This window comes from Chiloscyllium plagiosum, unplaced genomic scaffold, assembly GCF_037043375.1.
Source record: "Chiloscyllium plagiosum isolate Xiang-an unplaced genomic scaffold, Cpla_swu_hap1 HiC_scaffold_17, whole genome shotgun sequence".
NCBI lineage: Eukaryota > Metazoa > Chordata > Chondrichthyes > Orectolobiformes > Hemiscylliidae > Chiloscyllium > Chiloscyllium plagiosum.
The window spans coordinates 60,663,240-60,683,654 of NW_028270155.1; the positions used below are offsets into that span (position 1 = coordinate 60,663,240).

General features: G+C 39.0%; 1 protein-coding gene across 2 annotated transcripts in view; it reads right to left on the minus strand.

Moving 5' to 3' along the window:
- znrf1 (zinc and ring finger 1) overlaps positions 1–20,415 on the minus strand; it is a 263,548-nt gene that overhangs the window by 121,651 nt on the left and 121,482 nt on the right. For both annotated transcript variants that reach the window (XM_043707184.2, XM_087995975.1), the window contains exon 2: positions 10,117–10,212. In XM_043707184.2, the coding sequence (XP_043563119.2) occupies positions 10,117–10,212 (96 nt within the window). The remainder of the gene's footprint in view (positions 1–10,116; positions 10,213–20,415) is intronic.

Sequence of the window (20,415 nt, forward strand, 5' to 3'; positions counted from 1 at the left end):
TTAGCAGGACTTATACACTTAATGGTAAGGTCCTAGGGAGTGTTGCTGAACAAAGAGATCTTGGAGTGCAGATTCATAGCTCCTTGAAAGAGGAGTCGCAGGTCGATAGGATAGTGAAGGCGGCCTTTGGTATGCTTTCCTTTATTGGTCAGAGTATTGAGTACAGGAGTTGGGAGGTCATGTTGCGCTGTACAGGACATTGGTAAGGCCACTGTTGGAATATTGCGTGCAATTCTGGTCTCCTTCCTATCGGAAAGATGTTGTGATAAAAGATAAACTCCCACATCTGACAAGAAGTACATATCACTGCAAAGGCAATTTTTGCTCCTTCACAATCTACAGACCCAGAAAATAACACCGTCTTATTCCTCTACAAACACTGCCCCAGGTTAAATTAATAGCTATGGCTTATATTTTAAGTTTAATCAAGAGACTTATCTCCAAAAACATATAATCAAGAAAGAATCCACTGTACCCAATTCTGCAGCCTTTCTCTTGGACAGACTTAAAACAACAATTAACTTATCTGATTCTGTGCTGTGAATTTCGCCCAACACTTCCTCCAAAATTAGTTGTGAATTTCACTGTTTGTTAATTTTCCCAGATGCACTCTGACGTCCAGCGATGCACGAATTTTGTAAAACTTGAAAGGGTTCAGAAAAGATTTACAAGGATGTTGCCAGGGTTGGAGGATCTGAGCTACAGGGAGAGGCCAAACAGGCTGGGACTGTTTTCCCTGGAGCGTCGGAGGCTGAGGGGTGACCTTATAGAGGTTTACAAAATCATGAATGGGCATGGATAGGATAAATAGACATAATCTTTTCCCTGGGGTTGGGGAGTCCAGAATTAGAGGGCATAGGTTTAGGATGAGAGGGGAAAGATATAAAAGAGACCTAAGGGGCAACGTTTTCACGATGAGGGTGGTAAGTGTATGGAATGAGCTGCCAGAGGATGTGGTGGAGGCTGGTACAAATGCAACACTTAACAGGCATTTGGATGGGTATATGAATAGGAAGGGTTTGGAGGGATATGGGCCGGGTGCTGGCAGGTGGGACTAGATTGGGTTGGGATATCTGGTCAGATTGGACCGAAGGGTCTGTTTCCATGCTGTACATCACTATGACTCTATGTTCACTTTTACTTATTTCAGTTTTGTCTCATTCTTCCAGGAGCACACCTACTCTTGATGTGTCTTCTGCTTCATTTATTTTCTTCCCTCTTGGCAATGAAGGACAATTTTTTTTTGAACTTCAATACTCCCTATCTTCCACTCCATCATAGACTTTCCTGTCGTCCTTATCTTATCTATTCCTTGCTCAAAACCTCTAACGTTTCCCAGCTCTGATGAAAGGTCACAGATTTGAAATGTTAACTCTTGCTGCCTAACTGGAGTCTTTTTCACCATTTTGTAACTAATGCTGCCTGAACTTTGGGTTACGTTCAAACCTTTCAGCTGCACAAGTTTCTTCTCACTATAAACTGTAAATCATTTCACATGACACAGTCACAGTCATAACAGTATAGGAACATAGCATAAGGCTCCCCACAAATTATAAATTACCAGTCCTATTTGCAGTAATAATGCAAACTAAACTATTCTGCAGTAATATTTAGACTATTTTTTAAAAAATCATTCATGGTATAAGCATCCATTCTTAACTGCCCAGAGGGCAGTAAAACAAAAATCAATCACATTGTTGTGAATCTGGAGTCACATGAAGGCTGGACCAGGTAAGGATGACAGATTTCCTTCCCTAAAGGTTTTAGCGAACAATTTTTTTTTTTACAACAATCAGCAATGGTTCCATCACAGTGAATTAGCTTCACATTCCACATTTTTAATACATCCAAATTTTACCATTTGCCATGGTGAGATTCGAACCCTCATCCCCAGAACACTAATCTGGGGTTTTGGATTACTAATTCAATGACATTATCACAATGCCATCACCTCTGCCATTAAATTAATCAAAATCAATTATTCCAGTAGCACACCATTATGGTCTAAACACTTATTACATAAGGTAATAGTGAGATCACACTTGGAGCTTTGGTCTCCTTAATTGAGGATGACATAGTATCATTCACTAACTGATTTCAGAGTTGAGGGGTTTGCCTTGTCGAGAAATTGAGCAGTTTAAGCCTATATTCGCTAGAGTTGTGAAGAAGAGTTGTTGTAATTGAAGTGGTAGAGTGATTGGGACCAGGTGGACCTCGTTGACTACAAGATTCTTGATTGGCCCAGGTTAACAACCCCAATCAGGAAAGCCTTGGCTGACCAATAGAACCAGGAGATTACAATCTCCTCATTTGACGCTGGCCACAGCCAGTGTACTGTGCACTAGTAAATAAAGGGTGACGGGACCCAGCCTTCATACAGTTACTTCTGGTGTAGAAGATGCAAAAGGGAATTGATAAAGTAGACAAAGGGAGAGGATGCTTCCTCTTGTGGGGAAATCCAGAACAAGTGGGTTACAGTTTTGGGATAAGAGGTAGCAGATTTAAAACATGAAATTACTTCTCTCAAGATGTTGTAAATTTGTGGATTTCACCACCCTGAGTGTGATGGATGCTGGGACACGGATTAAATTTGAGGAGGGTTGAAGGGTTATGAGGAGAAGGCAGGAAAGTGGGATTATGGCCAAATTGAGATTAGCTTGAGTACCATCGTTCTTCTGATTTTTTTTTAATGTTGAGAAATTAGACATTGCACTCATCAAATATAATCATATTTGCAGCACACCTTTATCTTAATAGAAAACCTCTCTCCCATTTGATTAAGAGCACTAAAAGAGTTTTTATTGAACATTTCATACAATGGCTTAATACAGTACATTCAGATATTCTGGCCATACTGACATCCTATAGGTGATAAATGTGAAAAGGAATTAATGGAACTCAACATTAATCATTTTTTCATTCAATTTAGTTCAATTAATTTTGTGTATTCTTTCTCAGACTTTCATCCTCACTAACACAACACTGGAGCCCCCCAGGGGTGCGTACTCAGTCCCCTACTGTACTCACTGTATACCCATGACTGCATCGTCAAATACCAGGCTGATGCCATTTACAAGTTTGCTGATGACACCATCATAGTTGGTTGAAGCTCAGATGGCGACGAAACAGACTTCAGACATAGAAGACCTAGAAAAATTGTGCACTGAGAACAACCTAGCTGAGAACAACCATGGAACTCATTATTGACTTTCGGTAGGATGTTAGCCATGCTCCCCTACACATTAACAGCAGAGGTGGAACAAGCAGAGCGTGTCAAGCTCCTGGGTGTGGTCATCCGCAACAGGCTTTCAGACACTTCATGTCGACGCACTGGTTACAAAGGCCCAACAATGTCTCTTCTTCCTTAGGCAGCTGAGGAAATTTGGCATGCCAGTGAATACCCTTGCCAACTTTTACAGGTGCGCCAGAAAGCATTCTGTCTGGATGTATCACTACCTGGTATGGCAACTGTGCCACTCAAGATTGGAGACGGTTACAGAGAGTGGTGAACTCGGCCCAGACAATCACAAAGGCCAACCTCCCGTCTAGACAGCCCTCTGTCAAAGAAAGGCCGCCTGAATTCTCAAAGATCCTTCCCACCCTGGCAATGCTTTTCTACAAGTTCTACCAATGGGGAGAAGGTACAGAAGCCTGAACACACGCACTAGCCAGTTTCGAAACAGTTTCTACCCCACTGTTGTTAGAATACTGAATGGACTCTCAAATTCTTAACATTCGCCTGTACCTGTGTTTTTGTTTTTGCTGCTGTTTACTTATCTATGGTACTTAACTATGTGATCAGCCTGTATTGTTCGCAAGACACAACATTTCATTGTGCCTCATTACACGTGACAATAAATTCAATTCAATTCAATTCAACTAAAGAAATTCAATTTCCCTGCAGTCATCAAATCTGGATTTTACACTCCCAATGTTAAAGAGTTTGGGTCAAGCAGAAAAAGTGGTTCACCAGTATTTTTTAATATTATGCTAAAATGTGTAACTAATAAATCAGGATTAACACAAAAATATTCAATGGCAACAGTCATAAGGAAGCTGAAAACTGACAACATATTTAAACATTATATATCATTATGGTCCTGAATAAACTTCCAAAAACTGACATTGATGTTTGAAGCAGGAAATAATGTTCAGGCTGTACAATTCTGATACAAAATATCAAATACCATACTTTATATCAAAAATTATTATGGGGAAGGTTTTCCTTTTGCTGCTTGAACACTAAAGGAGTCATTCAAAATGTATTTAATCAACCTGTTCACAGCCCTCCAAGGAATAATTCTGTAATGGCTTTATCAATCAGGTCAGAATTCCTCTCCTTCAATTTTTAGTTAATAAAATAAAACCTTTCGTCCAACTGAGAGAGAGATTTATGAAGGTGTCTCTCTACCATTATTGTTGGTGCAGTTAATCAATTGGTAACTTTACAAACTGCTTTGGTTCCAAAGTTTCAATTCTACAATCTGCCTTAATAATGTGCTGTATGCAGAGATTAGTGTGCAGGACAGTGAGGACCGGGATGTTCTAGCATTGTTGCGGTTGGAGGGGTGGGATTCGAGGATGGAGGAGATGCACTGGAGGGCAGTGTTGATCATGTGGGAGGGGAATTTGCAGTCCCAGAAACAGGTGGTGATCTGTGATGTCTTGGACTGGAATCACTCCTCCTGGAAGCAGATACAGTGGAGGCAGAAGAATTGGGAGTAAGGTATTGCGTTTTTACAGCAGGGGGGCATGGGAGGTGTCGTCAAGTTAGTTGTGGGAGTCAGTGGGTTTGAAATAGATGTCAGTGTTGAATCAGTCACCGGATATGGAGACGAAGAGGTCCAGCAAGGGGATGGAGGTGTTGGAGATGGTCAATGTGAACTTGAGATCAGGGCAGAAGGTGCAGTTGATGAAGTTGATGAAATGTTCAACCTTCTTATGGGAGCATGAGCCGGCACCAATACAGTCGTCAATGTAGTGGAGGAAAAGGTGTGTGATGATGCCAGTGTAACTACAGAAGATCGACTATTCCACATACCTTACAAAGAGACAGGCCTCTAAATTCTTCTTGTTCGCATACCCATCAAGATGCCTTTTAAATGTTGGAATTGTACCAGCTTCCACCACTTCCTCTAACAGCACATTCTATACATGCATCCATCACCCTTTGCGTGAAAAGGTTGCCCTTTACGTCCCTTTTAAATCTTTCCACTCTCACCCTAAACCTATGCCCTCCAGGTCTGGACTCCCTCACCCCAGGGAACTGAACTTGTCTACCTACCCTATCCATGCCCCTCATGAGTTTATATACCTCGACAAGGTCACTCCTCAGCCTCTGACACTCCAGGGAAAATAGCCGCACTCTCTTCAGCTCCTCCCTACATCTCAACCCCTTCAACTCTGGCAACATCCTCGTAAATCTTTTCTGAACCCTTCCAAGGTTCACAACACTCTTCCAATAGGAGAGAGACTAGAATTGCACACAATATTCTAGAAGTGGCCTAACCAATGTCGTATACAGCCACACCATGACCTCCCAATTCATATTGTCTTCTTATTTCTCAATTTCCTGCGGACTATTGCAAGGTCTATAGCACAATCCCGATAATGTGATCATCACCTTCTTATTTCTCAGTTCTATCCAAATAACTTCCCTGGATGTATTCCCAAGAATATCCTTCCTGAGTACAGCCGTAGTGTTATCGCTTATCAAAAATGCCACGCCCCTTCCTCTCTTGACTCCCTTTCTATCCCTGCCTATAGCACTTGTATCCTGGAACATTAAGCTGCCAGTCTTATCCATCTCTGAGCCACATCTCTGCAACTGCTGTGTTATCCCAGTCCCATGTTCCTAACCATGCCCTAAGTTCATCTACCTTCCCTGTTGGGCCTCTTGGATTGAAATAAATGCAGTTTGATTTATCAGTCTTACCTCATTCTTTGCTTTGTTCCTGCCTGTCTTGACTGTTTGACTTGCTCCTTATACCAATTTCAGACTGATCTCTTTCCTCACTAACTCCCTGGGTCGCGCCCTCCCTCCCACCTTACTAGTTTAAATCCTCTCAAGCAGCTTTAGCTCTCCTGCCAGTATATTAGTCCCTTCCAGTTCAGGTGTAATCCAGCCTTCTTCCACCAGTCACTTCTACTCCAGAAGAGTTTCCAATGATCCAAAAATGTGAACCCTTCTCCCCTGCACCAATTCCTCAGCCACACAATCATTTGCTCTAGCTTCCTAATCCTACCCTCGCTAGGTCATTGCACTGGGAGTAATCCAGATATTACAACCTCAAGGGCCTCCTTTTTAAATTCCTGACTAGCTTCCTATATTCTCCCTTCAGAATCTCATCCTTTTTCCTTCCTACGTCATTAGCTCCAATGTGTACAACCACCTCCTGCTGGTCTCACTCCTTTTTGAGAATATTCTGCACTCTCTAAGACATCCTTGATCCTGGCACCAAGGAGGCATCACACCATTTTGATTTCTCACTGTCAGCCGCAGAAACATCTGTCTGTGCCTCTGACTAGACAGTCCCTATCATAATTGATAACTCAGAACCTGACATACCCCTCGTTACATTACAGCCAGTCTTGATAACACAAACTTGGCTATTTATGCTACACCACCCCCTTGGTTTTCCAAAACAGCATACTTGTTCAAATTAGGGATAGCCACAGTAGACCCCTGTACTACATGCTTCCCTCTCCTATCTTTCCTGGTAGTAACCCATCTACCCGACGGTCTGCAGTTTTTCTCCTTTCCTATAACTGCCATCCATTACACCCCCTAGCTCCTGTAAATTCCTCACTGTTGCTAACTGTTGCTCCAATTGATCCATGCAATCTGATTGTGTTTTGTTGCAAATCCTCTTACTACAGGCATAACCATCAGTAACATGGAAATTCTCTCTAATCTCCCACATCTGACAGGAAAAGCACACCATTCTACTAAAGGCCGTTTTTTGCAGTTTAACAATTTACAGACGCAGAAAATATAACAGTCTTACTGCTCCAAAAAAACACTGCTCCAGGGTAACTTAGTACCGAAGTTTTACATATTTTTAAAATATTTTAATTAAAAAAAACTCAATAAAACATACAGCCAAAAAGAACCCACTCTACTCTCCAATATCTGCTCCTATGCTGTGAGCTCTCCCACAAAAGTTCCTCCAAGGTCAGCTGTAAATTTCACTGCTTGCTAATATTTCTTAGATGCACTCCAATGACCAGAAGTATTTGAACTCGAACAGCGATGCAGATTCTTTCTTTCTCTCACTCTCTCACTGACCATGTCTCTCTTCCTCCTTTTAAAAGTACCGTTGTTTTGATTTTTTTCCCTCAAAGTTCCAAAACAATGCAACAACTTATAAAACAGGATTTACTGCTCCTGAAATTCGAGGAAATTCGCTTCAACATCTAAACTCACTCGGAAAAAAAAGGAGCAGCTCTTATAGCACAATTTTCCCGTCCTCCATCTTGGATTACATGGAGTCACACAGCATGGAAATGGACCCTTTGGTCCAACTTGTCCATGCAGAAACAAGTTGCCCAAACTAAACTAATCCTATTTGCCTGGGTTTGGCCCATATCCCTCCAAACCTTTCCTGTCCACAAACCTATCCAAGTATTTTTTAAATGTTGCAATGCACTGTGTGAAAAAGTTGCTCCTCAGGTCCCTTTTACATTTTTCGCATCTCACCTTAAAATTATGACCTCTAGTTTTGAACTTTCGTACCCTGGGGAAAAGGCCTTTGCTGTTTACCTTATGTATATCCCTCATGATTTTATAAACCGCTATAAGGTCACCCCTTAGCCTCCTACGCTCCAGTGAAAAAGATCCCTGCCTATCCAGCCTTTCTTTATAACTCAAACTCCAGTCCCAGTAGCATCCTTGTAAATCTTTTCTGAACCCTCTTCAATTTAATAATATCCTTCCTATAGCATGGTGACCAGAATTGTATGCAGTATTCCACTTGTATCCACACAGTGGATAGAAAACAGCTGTCCCTCTTTGTTAAAGGGTCAAAAACAAAAGGATATACTGTTAAAATGAAAGGCAGGAAGTCGAGAAGGAATTTGAGGAAAACTTTTTTTTACCCAAAATGTGGTGGGGGTCTGGAATGCAACGTCTGGGAGGATATTTGAGGTAGGTAACCTCACAACCTTTAAGGAATACTTTTAAAATTTAAAGGGTCATAACTGTCAAATCTATGGGTTTAGTGTGTGACGGGGCTACGTAGTAGTATATTTTTGCCAGTACTAATTCAGATTGAAGGGTCTATGAATCTATGATTCTAATACTCAAGTTCTGTTCCAGCAAACAAAAACTTTGCAGTTAATTAATATCACTGTTAAATTCCATCAGTTTACCTTAATAATCAAAGTTTATGATTAAGGCAGATTTTCCCATAACGACACACCTGTTTTTTCACTGCAGACATTATTAACAAGTTTCTAATAAGCCAATAAAAATAGTCTATAAAAAACACTCTGATTGATAAAGATTTGTTGAAATGATCCAAGCACTGACTTGATTTTCCTCCAGTGCACTATTTTACTTGAATGATGCATTTTGTAAAAGCAAGGCCTTTATCACTGAAAGTATTCTTCACTAGACATTGTTCTTTGTACATAAGGGAGAGATTAAAATGCTCAAAATTGCCGTCACAGAACTAAATCTTAAATCTTGCTAATTTTCAAAGTCAGCCTTTAACATTTGTTTCATCAATTTTAAGAGTTGTTTATAGAAGCAACTATTTGAAACAAAAATCTATCATAATGACCAAAGGAAAATAGAATTTATCAGCATACAAAAATGAGCACAAGCACATCTTCATTTGTCAAAGTCCAAGAAAGGATGAAAAGCTGCATGGATCAAGGTTTTTGCACATCGATATTTTTGCAAGCAGTCCAATCCTATCTGCTTTGACGATCTCATTGCATATACCTGTGTGGTACTTGATTTATAATATTGATGTTGAGTCAGTTTTATTTATTCCATATTACTTGTCAGCACTGGTCCCTCTGATTTTTGGCAACTATGGAGATAACGTCAGTAACACAAATCTCAAATAATAATTGTCCAGGCTATACTTTCAACTATATGGACTAAAACCTGCGTTTCTCTCACCCAAAATATGGCAAGGATTTACAAGGGAACCAAAGCTCCGTATAAGACCGTGAGTTGGATCCATTTTTACCTTTACCAAGGCTTCAATTTGAGATATGGCAGTGCCCAGTGGGACAGAAAGTATCAGTTCTGTATTTTCTCATTGATGACTTATTCCCTAGCATAACAGTAAAATCAGCACCAATAATAGAGATAACATTGACGGTTCCAATTATCCATCTCTTGCATTGACAGTTTTGACAGATGTTGAATTAGACAGCACCAGATTGGAGGTTGACAGACATATGTTAAGTTACCATAGAATTCACAGTAAACATGTCAGTCCAGTTTTGTATACAGATTATAAATATATGGAAATGATCAGATATGCAACAAAAACAGTACGACTACTATTGTGATTTTATTTTGATAGGCTGAAGTAAACATCAAAGAAACTTTGTCCAAGAGACATGGAGGATGCCCAACTTTCAATCTATCAATATCCAGGTATCAAAACATCTGCACAAAGCAAATGGGTGCAGTATATTTTCACAACTATTTCAATGGACCAGTTGTATTCTCAAATTTTTAGGTGATTATAACAACAACCTCTTCCCTCTAGAAAAATTATTCCCTATTCTGCTTGCATCATAAAAGCTACCTGTGGTATCCTCTTAATTGCAGGGGTTGCATGGAGAAAGACATCAGGGCAAAAATGACCTGGGAAGCCTCTGGAAATCCATCAGATTCTCTTAGATTTCTTCTTCCTCTCAAGAACAAAAAATACAATGCTTGCTCAGCAATTCCCACATGACTAAAATCAGAAACTTAACAATAGGATTATTAATACAAGCTTATGTTCTATCATCTGTCAATATATCACCCTCATTGTCTACAAGGAGACAACACAAAGCACTCCATAGGACAATGTGCTGTACTTTTATTGCCAACTCTCAAAAGAAACTGTAACACACACACTGCAAGCATAGAAGTATTTGGTCCATTACCGTTGTAGGAGAGTCGTGGCTTGCTGAGACACATTATAAAGTGCATCTCCATCTCGTCGGAAGCTACAGATTTTGAGCAAATTGGGCACTTGAAACCTGAAAGGAAAAATAAAATTAATGAGAAAAAGTGGCAGTTTATACTATTTCACTAAAAGCAATTGACTTCCAGGAAATCTTCACTTAGGTTTAGGCAATGAGTTAAAATTTTAGCATACCAAATACCATCAAAAGCAAAACAACAGACAGTCATCACGAATAATCCAGTTCAATTTTATTTTTCATCTGCAAGACTCTATTCATTAAATGATCACTCATTCAGAAATTCAACATTTTACCATTCATTAAAAGATTATGTTGCAGTAAGTTTAAATTAACCAGAGAAGCAAACACTTTACTGAACTGATTTCAGCCTTCTTTTGGGGAGTGAATGAAAGGAGGAGTTCAGCTGGAAGGTACTTGACTGATGGCTTGTTAAATTTATGCAATTATTTTTATATGAAGTACGTCTGTCTTTTATTACTCAAACTAAAATAGGATCCCAAGAGTACATTTATAATTTAAACTTTTAAAAATATCTTCAGAATGCCTGAATTCACTCTGACTGCAGATAAGTTAGCAAAGTCAACGGATCATCCCTGGAAACCAAATCCTCACATCAAGACATTCACAGTCTGCAAAACAAACTAATGCTTCTAACAATCAATAGAAAGAAAATGGTTTCTATTGAATTAATCATCACTTTGTTCATCCTTAGGTAAATTGACAGTTTATCAAAATGAATGTGGCCCTCAAGCATGGGAGATGATCAACACATTACAGCACTTGACAAACCTATTTCAGTTCTTAGTACGGATGCAATGTATAAATTAGACTATTTGTCTAATCTACATTAAACCAAAGCTATTTGAAATATTTTTATTTAAAATAATGAGGCTGGACAAAGTTAATATTTCAGACTCATGATAAAACAATTTACATATGAAAAGTTAATTAAATAGATTTTTCATATCATTGAGAAAAACACATCTCATGCATTTATTCAATTTAAAAATTCATAAAAAGACATTAACTAGCAGTTTTTAATAAATATAATTTACATTAATAATCCTTGGTGCGTTTGAAATACTTAATGGTGCAGAATGAAGTACTTAAGATTTCAAAACAATCCAAACTAAAGTAACATTTTTTCCATCTACACAGATTATGCCCAATAATTTTAAATTTAAATTCTCCATTAATTGGAATTAAACAATGCAAATTACATACAAGATTAGGAATTTAATGTTGAAAACATATGAATAACTTAAATTAAGCAAGAATCAATTATAGGTAGACAGTACACATGCAGGCTTTAATCCTCCACATTAATCTTCCTCCACATAATTACTGGAAAGTTGGGTTAAGTAGTTCAAATGAAGATTACAGGACTACCACTGGTAAATATGCCTCCAATTTCCTGATGCTTCTCACTGTTCACTACAAACTACACCCATCACATTTCTATGTCTTGTTGTTTCATTGCATAACCTGAGTGGACTCTGCTGGCAGAATTGTTCATTTTTGTCAGATGTCTCGTTTGCTTGCTCACGAAAGTGACAAGACACTCAAACGGACTCAACAGAACAATGCTCGCTGCACTCTCCTCCAATCAGCTAACTTGGAGGGCTGTGGTGGACCTGTCTCTGAAATTAATTCCTGGGGGTGGAAGACCCATCCAGCTCACAGTTGGCAATGCCGATGAGAAGGCAAGGATCAAAGTGTCAGTTAAGTGATTTCTTGGTGAGGCAGAAGGTTGTCTGGGTTGGGTATTGCAGGGAGAGGGAGAACAGGAGAACAAGGGTTGGCTTTCAGCAGCTACTCCGTTACTCTATGAGCACTTACTCAATCATGCAGCAATTCAGTGCAGATCAAAGAAATCTTGATACTTTCAAGGCTGTTTGCATTGGTTTAACTATTGGGTGAACCATCTCTCTCGTGTTCCACCAGGAGCTGAGGTCTTTGAAGTCCAGCATTCCATTGAGGCAGTTCAGGAAGGTTATGCATGGACCATCCCACTCTGAACTCATTTCCAGCAGCAGGAACATGAAAACAGTAAGGCTCTGTGATGCCAGGACAAAATGAATTAAGTTGCTTTCCCACCTCCAAGACTTGGAAGGTACCGCCTGAGTTGATTTTCTGAGTTAATATTACTTCTCTCTACACATTTAGCCTGTTCTTTATAATCAAAAAAGCCACTTTTGGTAATCCAATTTTGCCTCTCTCTTCTAAATTAAGCATCAGGAATATTTAATCCCAAATTTTGCTCACTTTGCGACCATATTTCCGCAGTAGATATTGGATCAAACACATTAATTTTCATCTGTGCAATGAATATGTTTATGATATTTATCTACTTATATATTGTGATCATTTGACACATTCAAATATAGAGCCTTTAACTATTTTCTCTTTTTCCTAGTGTCACTCTAGTTAGTATGTCCCATTCAACTTGGATATATAACTTGGCAGCATGTTTTGTGCCTTCCTGACTACTTATTTTTACCCAATTCACTCCTGGGTTCTGCAGCCTTGATATTTCGGACTCTGAATGGATTCTTTCCTCAATCCTCCTGACCCCTTTATTTAAAGCCCATCAAACACCCTACTTACTTGATCGGACACAGGTCCCAGGTTAAGTGGCATCTACCTTGACAAAATAGCCCCTTGTTCTCAATACTGATGTCAGTTTCCCACAAATTGATGGCTTTGTCTCCCACCCAACTCTTCCAGCCAACTCTTATCCTTCTAATTTATTTATCGCTATGGATAGCACAGGTAACAATCTGGTCAGTGAGATCTGCAATTAACATAGAGCTAATTCTTCAATCAAGTAGAAAAATCTCATTCTTGGCTCTGTGTTGCTGACTCCTCTGTAGGCAATGACAACCTGGTTATTTCCCTCCCATTAAAGGTTCCTCTACAGTCAAAGGAGAGATCCTTAAGTCTGGCAGCAAGCAGAAAATACAAATTTCAGAACCCCAAGTGATAGTATCTTTCTCTTTAACTGCACCACCTCTTCGGTGAATTGGCCACGCTAAATTGCCCGTAGTGTTAGGTGAAGGGGTAAATGTAGGGGAATGGGTCTGGGTGGGTTGCTCTTCGGAGGGTCAGTGTGGACTTGTTAGGCCGAAGGGCCTGTTTCCACACTAAGTAATCTAATCCTCACTGCCAAACCACCACCACCACCACTACTCTTGAATTGCCACCAAGTGGTGCTGCACTCACTTTGTTCGTTCATGCTGCATACTTCATTCTCATTCACACACACTTCAAGAACCTCATATGTTGGAGAAGCAGAAAGGTGAAGTTTCCTCCAGCATTATATCTGGGTGTCATTATACGACTTTACTGCAATCTCACAATCCTATCCATAAAGATAAGTTAGATCTATATCACTGCTTAACTATGATTGAGTGCCTCACCATTAGGCTGTGTATGTCCCTGGGACTGAATTCACTCCCCTCCCCTTCCTGATCTCCCACATATACTACACCACAAATGGCAGCTGAACTGAAGTTTCTCAAAATGCAGGGATTTACTGCCAATGTGGTCCTCTGGTTATTAAAATACTTTCCTCAAACTTCAGTTGCAGCACATGACCTGCACTGCCATGCCTATTTAAACTTGTTTTATGGATTTAACCAATTTTAATGAATGTACTTAAGCAACTTAAACTAGAATTAAAACTAAAAGCAAAACGAATTTTTCTTTAGATGTTCAGTATCAGTTGTTAAATCCCCAAGGTTCAAGCTTCCCACCTAGAATGGTATCAGTGTTAAAATGCTTCAGTTACGTACACTGTGAAACAGAATTACTGGACATTTTTCTCCCTGCAGAAAAAGTAAAGGAGACATTTAATAGAGATATTTAAAACAAAGTTTTGATCATGTAACTAAAAGGATCACATGAGATTACATGACTTTAGGATTGGGGAATGTAAGAGCAGGGAATGTCTCGTCATGATGCTTCAGCAAGGCAAGTTTTATGGACCTAACAGATTCTCCCGAACTATCATTTAGCAAGTTTACAAATGTAACTGTGTACTGAAGTACAATGATGCCCTGTACACTAATTCACATGATGAGAAACAGGATCATACCTGATTTTCCATGAAGAGAGGTCACAAAGTCTAGGAACATTTGATTTCTAACATCTTTTGGTCCAGACAATTGTATATCCTGGTGCACAAAGATTTATTTGCTTTAATAAATCTTTAAGCAAATGGCAGGAGCAAGTTTCAGGAACATTTATTTCATGAATCTATTAATCGATCCAAATCTTTTATGAGTCTTCTTGCTTCTGTGATTGAAAGTTCAAATGTTTTAATCAGCATTTTTGCCCCATTTAAGCTTATTTTCCTCCCTTTTCTCAGTTCTCAAATATGTCACATACAGAGGAACCTCAATTATCCAGCATTCGATTATCCAAAATTCAATTAACCAAACTAACTACTCCCCAGCCGTGTTCTTCGGATAATGACGTTCCTCTGTACTTGTCCAAACGTTAGCTCAGGTGACATCCACCAAGATTTTCACCAAAGCCAATCTTTAGAGAGTCAGTGCACAGCAGCAGCTGAGCAAAACCTTCTTCCAATTGCCTCCCTTTCCCTGTAAGAACTTCGACCTATTTTTTCATCTTGATAACAAGTATAAGGGTAGAAATTCATTTATGTTAGAGACACATAAAAATTTGATTTGGTACTTTACAGTTTCACATTTGTTTTTGTCATCTCAGACTTTTCAGACTCCCGATAGTAGAGTTTAACTAACGTAAGTGGACAATTTTTTGAGGCAAAGAAGCAAAAAAGAGAGAATGACTCTGGCAATCATAATCAACTTATGTGCCACATACTGTCCACGATTGCTGTATGGACACCTACGAATTATTGTATAAGTCAGTCAAAATTGAAAAGGTTCACCATCACACAAATACACACAAGCCAATGATTGTTAACTTCTGTGAAACAGCGTGTAGTAACACACAGCACTGAGCTAGAATGAAGCTCTGCAGCAGACCTGAATTCTTTTCAAGTTCAAACCTTGAATTTTAGAAGCTGTTTTTTTTCCACAGGATCTATTCATGTTACTATTACACTTACACACTTTTAAAAACCACAGATATTTCACAAAAGGTGCTAATTAGACATGGGGATTTTACAGAAAAATACCAGATGGTCTTAAGGAGATTACATCAGAGTATGTGCTTTTAAATTAAAACATGGTTACACCCAACTCTGTGTGTGTGTGTGTGAGACTAGCAAACGTGAAATCTAATTTCAGAATGGCTTATGAATGTTCAAATTTCCAATCTGTTAAAAAATAAACAAAGGAACAATATTAACTTCTCTACATTATAGACATTATCACACGGTCACTGGTTAGGATGCAACTGGGAAATCCTGAAGTCAAGAAAATGCTTATTCTTTCTAATTAATAGTTCTACCATTCCAAATTTGCATGGCACGAATGGGAATATTTGTCAATATTCTTGGTTCTTTGGATGGGATTCTAGATACGGTATACTGATAGACTGCAAGACCAGAAACCTTAACACTTATGTCAGATTTTAATTAAAGACAGGAAGCTTGAGTTGAGTGATTTCAGATTCCATATAAATGGCTCCCCATTCAAAGTATTTTCATTGTAGGGAGAAGAGGTGGAATCACGTCAAGCACACCAACCCACAAAAACAAAAGCAGGTTGGTTAGAACACCTCAGTTCTGAGACTTTGGTTTAAGCAACTAGCCACATCCCTCACCCCCATTCTCTTTGCTCCCTTATCAATAATGCGTTATGGATTGAAGGAATAAACCACATAGTAACAATGGGAAGTCTTGAAGAAACACCCAAACATCTGCTTTGGAAAAACTGTTGCACATACAAATTTATAGAAATCTTAATTAAAGACGGTCACTCAGTTTTAATAACAAAAGTTTTGCACTACTTCACATTTCTTAATATGGTTTTATAATCTCAAAGCTGTCATTCAAATGTAGTAACAGAAGGTGTCTGGAAAAGGCAGAAGAGTAGTGAGGGGACATGTAAAAGCTTTTAAAATTACATTTCAAAATATTCTTGAAAACAGATAATGGTTCACAACTCCTTTGAGAAGTCAGTGATGAGTCTTTGAGAATCTGGTTGGACTCAACAAAAGTAGGCAGTGGTAGTGCATGTGCATGAAGTGCAGTGTGCAAACTCACTACCAGCAACTTTATCCAGAGCTCGAGAGCTGGTAGAAGTTGCAGAGGTTTTCAAAGTTTATCTTCTGTGTTTTCCAATGCATTAAATACCTAACCAGTGCAAAACACAAGTCAGATGAAGCAAAATGCTGTTATAATCTGTCCACAATCCCAATTCGAAACAAGCAACTGACTTGAGAAAAGGTAAAATTTATATAGTCTTTCTTTGATACCTGTATGAATGTAATCAGTATTTTAAGGATTGAAAATATAAACCAAATATGCTGCATAACAACCAGCACTATTACAGTTCTGAGTTGTGAATCAGTAGTCTCCTTCTTCAATGAACAACGTGCAAGTAATGGACCATGTTCAATAAGCAAAGTCAAATTAACTATAAAGAATGAAAGCTGCAGCCGCAATTCAGGATTTTTCAAAAACAAAAAAAAGTGTTACAGCACTCAGGAGGTCAGTGTCTAGACTTACCCTGCTCTCTTTAATGTTTCAGGTGTAGAAGCAATTCAGCAGTTCTGATAATGGGTATGCATCTGAAACATTGAACTCATCTGTTCTGGTTACAAATGCTAACTAATCTGCCATACATTTTCAAGGTCATCTGTTTTCCAGCATTTGCAACCCTTTGCTTTTTGTTACTGCACTAATATATTAAGAATTGAGAAAAAGTCACATTTTTACTGTTTAAACATCCAAAGGAACAGCAGTGACAGGTTTTTCAAAATTCCATTCTTAAATAAAACATTGTCCTAAAAGGGGAAATACAAGTGGCATGAGAACACTTCATATTTTTTACCATCTTAATTATTCTACTACTCTGATGACTGACATCTTAATCTCAATCCCGAATAAAATTCAACTCTTCAAAATCTCTTCTGCTTGATTCCTATCTCAAATTTACCCTTACTCTCAATGATCAGTCTGATAATCTAAAATTCTTATCTTTTGCTTAAATCTCTTCATGACCGGATCCATCTCCCCTTTCAATGTTCTTCAATAAGCTCCAAAATTCATAGTTTGCCATCTTGACCACCTGTACATTACTTGCTCTTTTACTAACTGTGTTATACTGGCATAGGCCTCATTTTCTGAAATTCTCACTTCAATGTTATCCACTTCTGGAGATACCTAATTTTCAAGAGAAGGAAAGGGAGCATGCGAGAAACCAATACTGAACATTGAGCATCATTTCAACAGATTCAGAAAACCATACCATAAGACTTAATAACTGGTATGTATTATAGAACATAGAACATTACAGTGCATGATGGCCCTTTGGCCCTCAATGTAGTGTCGACCTGTGAACCCAACCTGACGCCCATCTAACCTACACTATTCCGTTATCATCTAAGTATTTATCCAATGACCATTTAAATTCCCTTAAAGTTGGCGAGTCTACTACTGTTGCAGGCAGGGCACTCCACACCCTTACTACTCTCAGAGTAAAGAACCTACTTCTAACATCTGTCCTATATCTATCACCCCTCATTTTAAAGCTACGTCCCCTCGTGCTTGCCGTCAACATCAGAGGGAAAAAGCTCTCACTGTCCACCCTATCTAATCCTCCGATCATCTTATATGTTTCTAATAAGTCACCTCTTAATCTTCTTTTCTCATTATGGACTACAATCCACATCAAGGCTACGGTTACATGGTAACTAGGCAAATGAGATACAGCTGGCGTGGCAATGCAAAATGTTGGTTGGTACAGGATTCAACAAAAAAAGCAAAACATTTAGCAAGCTTTGTCAGTTTTCTGCAATGGCACTGTTGACTGTGTTCTATAAGTAGCTGAAAATGTGTTGCTGGAAAAGCGCACCAGGTCAGGCAGCATCCAGGGAACAGGAGAATCGACGTTTCGGGCATAAGCCCTTCTTCAGGAATCCTGAAGAAGGGCTTATGTCCGAAACGTCGATTCTCCTGTTCCCTGGATGCTGCCTGACCTGCTGCACTTTTCCAGCAACACATTTTCAGCTCTGATCTCCAGCATCTGCAGACCTCACTTTCTCCTGTGTTCTATTAGTAATCTGGCAACAGTAGCTGCATTGCTAGTATGTCAGCAACAATTACTTTCCCTCAGTATTTACAATAGAAAAGGAGAATATTCTACCAGAAGCCCAGAGGAAATTCATAGTGGATCAGGAACAGGGACTGAATAAAATAAACATAAGTAAACATTGATAATGAGCAAATTAACGGAATTAAAGAGTGACAAATCCACAGGACCTGACAGTTTCCATCTGAAGGTGTTAAAGGAAGTAGGACAGCACACTGTTGACACCCTAACTGTAATTTTTCAGAGTTCCCTCGATGCAGGAGTTGTCTCTCTGGATTTGAAAATTGCATATATCACTCTGCTTTTTAAGAAGGGAAAAGAGGAAAACTAGGAAATTACGCACCAGTTAGAATCTGTGGTGGGGAAATTGTTGAAGTCTATAATCAAGAATGGGGCAACTGAACACCTTGAAAATTTTCAGTTAGTCAGGGAAAGCCAGCATGGATTCATAACAGGTAGATCATGCCTGACAAACCTCATTGAATTTTTTGAAGAGGTCTCTAAGGATGTTGTTCATATTGACTTCCATAAAGCATTTGATAAAGCCCCCCCATGAAACAAAACTGTTAACTAAGGTAAAACAGAATTGAGGGCAAATTACTGACATGGCTGGGAAACTGGTTGAGTGACAGGTAATAGAAAGTAGAGACAGTGAGTAGGTACTCAAATAGGCAGGATGTGAACGAGGTGTCCTGCAAGGGTCTGTGTTAGAGATTTATCTATTCACATTTTAAAACAACTTGAACAATGCATTAAAAAATCATTTATCCAAATTTACTTATGATGCAAAGATTAGGATGGCATTGTAGATAGTATAGAAGATAACATAACATTACAAAGGGATATTGACAGACTAAGTGAATGGGCAAAACAGTGGCAGTGGAGTCAGCTGTAAACAGGTGAGAGATTATCCATTCTGAACTGAAAAAAAAATAGATCAGGGCACTTCATAGATGGTATGAAGTTAAATATAGAGGATGTCCAAAGTGCCTGGGGGTTTCAGATGTATAGATTTTTAAAATGTCACAACCAGGTGCAGAAAATAATCAAGAAAGTTAATGGAATGCTGGACTTTAGATCTAGAGGACTGGAATACAAGGGTGCAGTTATGCAAAACCCTGGTTAGATTCCAGTTGCAGTACTGTGAGATCTGGGCATCACACCTTAGGAAGGCAATATTGGCCTTGGAGGAAGTGTAGCATGGGCTGACCAGGATGATACCTGAACTTCAGGGGTTATGAGGAGAGATTATACAAATTAGGCCAGTTTTATGTCACATTTAGAATATTAAGGGGTCGTCTGCACAAAAACTTTCAAGATATTAACAGGAAAAGACAGGTTAGGTAAACTATTTCTACTGACTGACTGTTCTAGAACTAGGGGGCATGGTCTGAGAATTAGGACCAGACCATTCAGGAGAGATGTCAGGAAGCACGCGTACACACAAAGGGTGGTAGATGTTTTGAACTCTCTTCCATAAATTACAGTGAATGCAAGATCAGTTGTTAATTTTAAATCGGAGATGGACAAATTTTTGTTATGCAAAGATATCAAGGGATATGGCCCAAAGGCAAGTGTCTGGACTTAGGTCATAGATCAGTCATGATCTCATTGAATGATGGGAGACTGAATAGCCTCCTCCTATTCTTATGTTCACCTAACTAAAGTAGCTCATCACCATAAATAATCTCCATCATATAGCACACATTACCCAGTTTTCCTGAACCTTATGTAAAGACTATGTATTTTTATGTTTTGTACTTTAAATTTAGGATTGGAATGAGAAAAGAACTATCAAGAATTGCTGCAGGATTACAGCCTGTTTTTTGAAAGCAAATAACCTGACACTCACTGCAAGTACTGTTTACACAATAGGAGAAAATGCAGACTAAGCATGCAGACTAAGCTAAGGATGTATAAAATGGAGATTCAGCCAGCAACAAGTAGGTGATTGGTCTGTAAACAGTTGTCAAAGGCCTTCTGCCTACCGACAGTTATACGACTGGCTCTC